General features: G+C 37.8%; 1 protein-coding gene across 1 annotated transcript in view; it reads right to left on the bottom strand.

The window, feature by feature from the left end:
* Positions 1–4,057: 4,057 nt before the first annotated feature.
* Positions 4,058–6,735, bottom strand: part of ABCB11 (ATP binding cassette subfamily B member 11) — an 87,713-nt gene continuing 85,035 nt past the window's right edge. Inside the window, exons 27-28 of the mRNA XM_025853588.2 lie at positions 6,577–6,723; positions 4,058–5,728 (exon numbers count right to left, since the gene is read on the bottom strand). Of these exons, the coding sequence (XP_025709373.2) occupies positions 5,528–5,728; positions 6,577–6,723 (348 nt within the window). The 3' untranslated portion in view covers positions 4,058–5,527. The remainder of the gene's footprint in view (positions 5,729–6,576; positions 6,724–6,735) is intronic.

Here is a 6,735-nt window from a genome sequence, read left to right as displayed (position 1 = left end):
ATGGCAGTTTTTGCCGTTACATTGTATTACATTAAACAATCTTAGTTTTCTCTAACTCAAACAGGTAAATCAAGTAAAATAAATGATGTAAAGAATGTTAATCACTCTGATAAGGGCCAATATGATTCTGTTTATAACTTCTGACATCAGAATGTTTGATTTTGCTAGGTCCTATCATAATGCTAGTTAGTCCAAATGAGTCATGATCTTTAACCGAAACAAGTTTTACCAAGTTTCCAGGTATGGTATAAGAACATGTTCCAAGGGAGAAGCTGGGCTCATGTTTTTGTAAGAGTCAAATCATGTAGGATCAATGGAGGCCTAGACCAGGAAATTCAGGAAACTGGATATTCTAACCCTGTCTTTCCAATATAGTAGCTTCTAGTCACATGTAGCTAGCAGGAACGTGACAAGTGGCTAGTCAGTGCTGGGCTGTGCTGTAAGTATAAACACACATCTGATTTTGAATATTTAACATGATGAAGGAAACTATCTTATTAATAATTTTTATACTGATTACGTATATTAATAATGTTTTGTACATACTGGGTTAAATGAAATATATTAACATTAATTTCACCTGTTTCTTTTTTCCTTGCTGTGACTAGAAAATTTAAAATTACTGATGTACTTTGCATTAGTGACTCATATTTTTATTGGAAGACACTGGTCTAACTTAATGGATTAGTTATCTTGGGGCTGACAAATTATTGACTACTTGTAAAAATTTAAAATGACTATTCAGCCACGATGTATTGAGCTATCGCTTTATACCAAGTACTGAGTAAATTACTGGGGATATTAGGAACTAGACACAGTCCCAGTCCTCAAGGACCACAGACATTTAGTATGTGCAGGGAGCTTTGTCCATGTAGTGGATGAATGGCTGGAAATAAAGTCTACCAAAATTTTGGTAGAAATCTTTCCAGATATCTCTTTATGCATACAGGTCCATATAAGCTCATAAACACAGACACATATACACACATAACAGATATGTGAGGTGTGTGTGTGTGTGTGTGTGTGGATAGAGGGAGAGAGACAGAGGGACAGATGGCATCATACCACCCATAATGATCCGAAACTCACTTCTACACAACATATAATGGACATCATTCCACAAAAACAATAAACATAGGTCAATATCATCATTTTGTTGGCTTCATGGTAAACATCACTATATATATATGTGTGTGTGTCTCAACTAATTTTATCTTTGCCCCATCCTCCTTTTTTGAGGTTTTAGATTATTTCCAAGTTTTTCTGAGTAATGCAAGAAGAGACGACCATGCTCACTTTTGTGATTAGAAATTTAGCATACACTATGAGAACTGGGATTCCTGGTGAATCTATTTCTGGACTCTCCTTTTCCTGTGATGTGTCTTTCAAATCCTGTTTCAGTATCTACTGTTTTAAATATTGTGCCTCTGTGCTATATTTTTTCTCCTTTTGTTTTAACTTTTTAACTTTAATTTTAAATTAAAGATATGCATGTACACAAATCTTTCAGCTGCTTCTTTTGGTATTTACTTTCATCTTTTTAAAAAACTTATTTTTCTAACTTTATTGAGATATAATTGACATAAAAGATTATATTTACCTTTGTCTCTTAAAGCAATATGTTTTATTGACGTTTGTTTAAATTTTTTAAATTTAGTTGTTAAATTTAATTGTTAAATTTAATTAAATTTGTTAAATTTAATTTAAACAAATTGACATTTGTTTAAATTTGTTTAAATTTTTAAGTGTTTAATTTCTACCAGGGAATATGAGGAATACACCCATACCCAAGGACTATGAGGAATACACACATATCCTCATAGTAGAAGCTATACAAGCTTCCCCATACCTTTTTTCTCCCTTTCCATAACCTGTCTCTAATTTGGGTTTAGATCAGCATTCAGCATTTACATTGATATGGCTTTGTAAATAACATTCTTGGGTGGGTCATGTAGTATAATATAAATATATTTCCTTTCATGTATAAGTTTTCTTTTACTCCAGAGTTAATAGCTAATAATCTTCTCTCTCTTTCTCTCTCTCTCTCTCTCTCTCTATGTCTGTCTGCATTGCTAACACATCGGCAAACTCTGCCAGGGGGAATGTCACCATAGTCTAGCAGCATCACATTTTTCCCTAGACACAACCCTTGTGGAACCTCATTTCCTTGTTTCAGTCAGGCTTGGCTGCTCACTGAGTCGCCAGCAAACCGGGTTCCTGGGATTTGCCTTCCTAATCATCCCGGATATTCCCATCACCTCATTTATTTATTTATTTATTCAAGAGAGACAGAGTGAGGGAGAGGCAGAGGCAGAGAGAGAGGGAGAAGCAGACTTCCCGATCAGCAGGGAGACTCGATCCCAGGACCCTGAGATCATGACCTGAGCCAAAGGCAAATGCTTAACCAACTGAGCCACCCAGGCGCCCCCCCATCACCTCATTCTTGAGTTAGATCACCTGTTTCCTAGGTCCCATATCTTCCTCTTTCTTCATTTACTTTTATTTTAGGGAAAGCCTCCTGTGGCTTCCTAAGAAAAGATGTATGGGGAGGGAAAGTTTTGAAACCGTACATGACTGAGAGTTTCTTTAGGTTTCTCTCACCCCTGAGAAGAGTTTTCAGGATATGGAATTCTAGAATGGAAATAATTTTCCCTCAGAATTTTGAAGGCAAATCTTTACATCTTCTGACTTTTATTAGTGTTATTGTCAAGAGATTCTATGTCATTATGATTCTTTATTATATGTAACATGTTCCACCCTCTCCTGGAAAATTTGAGTATCTTCTTTTCCCAGTTTTCTAAGATTGCCTAATAGTGTGCCCACAGAGGATCTTTACTTATTTATTATATTCGACATTTGTTGAACCCATTCAAGTTGAAAGTTTATATTCTCCAGTTACAGGAAATATCTTCGGACCATTTAATAATTTACTCCCCTCTAATCTTTCTTTCTGGAACTGCAATTAGCTAATTATTATACCTCCTGGGTTTTTCCTCTAAAATTTTTCTTTTTCTTTTTTTCTACTTTTTGGCTCTATATTTTTGTCTTACCTTCAGGGAAATTTCCCCAACTTTGTCTTCCAATTCTTCAATTATTTTTTCTCCTGTAAACTTTTATTATTTGGGGTTATAGCATGAACCCATCCTGAAAACATTAGAAATCATAGAAAGACTTGAGATAAGTGTCAGATAGAACAGAGAAAGCAAGTACCCCCTTTATCTGAGAAACATTAATAATGTAAAATTGCAGAGACCAAATCTTTGGCTAGCAACATTGGATGTGGGATAGATATGGAATTATTGGCGCTCCCTGGTGTTGTAAAATAAATTTGCAACTTTATTTATTCTCTATTTTTAAGGTTATAATCCTTTACCTTGTCACTGAGCCTCAAAAAACAAATGTTTTCCCACATTATTTCAAACCCTCTGTTGTCAACCTTATCCCACTCATCAATAACTTTCAAGTACCTTATTTGAAAAATGACTCTCATTCATTCATTTTTCACACCTCACACATTGCACGCCAGGAAACTGACAGCCTCCCAGCACGAAGCTTATGTTCTTCTTTGAAATGCGCACTTACACAAATGGATTTTGGTCTCCTTTCTTCAATATTACAGGACGAGCCCATGCATACTGCAAAATTTAATTCCTTCTTGCAGGCATCTTTATTCTGCAATGTACTTGTCCCTGCCATTTTTCTTGACTTAACTAAAGTGCTGTCCTCTACCCTCTCCGCCCCCTGACTTGGCAACTATCATTTCTTCTGACCTGACTAGTGACCTTGCTAAACCACCTTTATGGTTATTTACCAGGGAACACTGGACAGACACATAAATAATATATCTCATTATACAACAGCTCAAGCTTAATTTGTAGGCAGAATTTCACTTGTTGGCCATGGGAAGAAAATATATATATATATATACATCGAGTGCATTTGGGAAAGAGATAGAGCAGGAAGACATCTTGAGGGCAGGACGACTTGATAGGAACTGCTACTGAATTTTTCACCTCAGTTGTCAAGAGCTCTTTTTTGTATTTTATTTGCATGTTCATTTTTATGAACTCTTGTTTTTATTTAAATAGATGGGACTATTTTCTCATCTCATTATGTGAATTTATTGGCATTCTTTGTTTTCCAAATCTTTGCATTGGCTCTGTTACCTCTAATGTCCTTGTTCTGGGCAGTCTATTGTTGTCATTTTGTTTTTTGTGTTAAAATATTTCCTCAGGGCCTGGTGATTCTTGACAATCTATTCCTATGGAAGAGTGAGGCACTGAAAAGCCAATGGGTATGGGTTTTTGGCAGGTGGGCTTCAAGGTAGAGTAATCTGGTTGGGGAGTTTCTTTGGAGGATCTCTGCCCCTGGTAGTCTCTCTTCTGTAGTCTCTTTTATACCTCATTATACCTCATTAAAAGATAGTCTCTTTCCTTTTAACTGGATTCTCCAGTTTCCCCAGAGGCTACTCCTAAAATCTCCTGCCAGGGGAGGAGGGAGCTGGAATTTTTTTTTTTTCTGTTCATATATCGCTTTATATTCAATCCCCTTGTCTTTAGCCACCCCTTCAAATGTGACTTGGGTCTCTAAGTGCATGTTTCTCAGTGAGCTTCCCCAATTCTTTTGCTAGAATTAGAGAAGGGCAGCCATCCTACTGCAGGAGAGGCGTGTACTTCTGTTCCCATACAGGCAACCAGTGTGGAGGGTGGTGACAAGGATTAAAGGCCTGGGATGGAACCTTTATCCCAGGGTGCTGTCCTTTGCCTCTCCAGTCTATTCCTGAAATGAAGACAGTGCCTTTTTATCTTGTTGTAGCTTCATACAGTGTTATACAAAAAAAGCCACCTTGGCCAATTGTCGTGCAGTCAATGTTGACCCCACCACCCACCTACTACACCCTGCATCTGTGAATCCACACCCCTGACTGGTAAGTCCCTGCAGGTCCTTGCCCCTTCCTGCCTTTCCCGGCCTCAAAGCCCTCCCTCCCCTGTCCTCATCCTTACAGATGAATGAATCTGCTTTCACTTGCAAGAAAACTTTTAGTCAAGAAATAGTTGGTTGTCAGTCCTCCTGTTCTCTTCACATATGACCTTGGTCCAGCTTGATAAACAGGCGTTGAGTGCCTATTGTAAGTGCACTAGGCTCTGTGTACACTGAAGTTTCAAAAATTCGAAGGATAGTCCTCTGCCTTGAGGAATTCAAAGTCTCATTTACTCTGTGACTTCTTGTTGATTCCCATGTAGTAACTGGGGCTGGCTTCTGCATGGAGAAAGCCACTGGGTAATGGCTGAGCACCTGCTTGACATTGGATTCTCACTCACACTAACCCTAGTTTCTTTCATTTTCTATATACAGATTTTTAAAACTAAGATATTATTGAAGGTCATTAGAAATTAGCTTGGATCTGAGTGTATGACAATGTCTGTAAAAGTAAAATATTATCATTTCTCCTTAAAGGAAAAAAAAAAAAAACCCACGGCCCTCCTGTAATTGGTGCCTCATCTGTACACGACGTTCTTGAGTCAGCTCAACTGATGGGGGCTCCTGTGGTGACGAGTTTGTAGTAGGCTCCTTTCTGGCCCATCAGTTCTTCATGGGTCCCCTTTTCAATCACTTTCCCCTGTGACATGACAGCAATGATATCTGAGTTTTGGATGGTAGACAAACGATGAGCGATGACAATGCAGGTCCGACCTTCTCTGGCTTTGTCCAGGGCGGCCTGCACCATCTGCAAAGAGAAGGTGGAAAGCTGATGCAAAGACACACGTTTGTTCCTTGGCCCTATATTGCAAGAATTCTGCTGAATGCTACTTGAGTAACATTGTGATACTCAGGGGTTAAACCCAAAGGCTTGACAAGAGGGCAAGGATGACACACGTATTTGCTGACTGCAATGCATCAGTGATTTCAGTTGTGTTCTACAAGCTGAGAAATTTCAGTGAAGCAAGAATGAAGCAAACTGGAGGTCACTATGTAATTTTACAATACTTGATGGTCTAGTTGGCAAAAATGCAACCAAGGAAACCGTGTAAGGTAGCAGTTAAGTGGTCATTACTGATACTGTTCTTCGCTGAGGACATTTCAGTTTTCTCCAAAAGGAATCCTGATTTTTAAGGAGTTAATTGTAAATGGTAAATTTCATAATTTTGTTTTGCCCAATTGCATTTGCTTTCATGCAAGCTGCACATTAGACACCACCTCTTACGTTGTGTTGTATGCTGTCTACCTGCTCTGCTGTGTAACTTTGAAATTATAAAATATGAAATGCCTAACAGATGACCTAGATTACTTTATTTCACTTAAGAAAGCTAATTACTTACCCTTGAAAAAGTGTCACCTAGCTTAGACAGTCTTAAAAACAATTCTTATTTTAAAGTTAAAATACATTTTTTTATTTGAAACAATCCCATTTTGCCTCACTTCCTCTAGATTATTGTCTTTTTGTTCCACCAAGTAGGGCCATTTATACTGTCAATGAATCAGAAAATTGAAAATAGTGCCATTTTATAAGGGCATATATTACAGCAAAAGACTCATTTATAATGATCTAAGGGACTTTAGAAAATCAATACATACCTTTTCACTTTCTGTGTCTAAGGCAGAAGTAGCTTCATCTAGTAGCAAGATTTTAGGATCTCGTACAATGGCCCGAGCAATAGCAATACGTTGTTTCTCTCCTCGAGATAGTTGAGACCCTTGGGCCCCAACATTAGTTTCATATTTCTGGAAAAAGTA

The sequence above is a fragment of the Callorhinus ursinus genome, unplaced genomic scaffold (genome assembly GCF_003265705.2).
Source record: "Callorhinus ursinus isolate GAN/ISIS: 27379988/994484 unplaced genomic scaffold, GSC_fseal_2.0 scaffold2, whole genome shotgun sequence".
In the NCBI taxonomy this organism is placed as follows: domain Eukaryota; kingdom Metazoa; phylum Chordata; class Mammalia; order Carnivora; family Otariidae; genus Callorhinus; species Callorhinus ursinus.
Note: the sequence above shows the minus strand (reverse complement) of the source record. Positions and strands in the feature narration are given on the sequence as shown.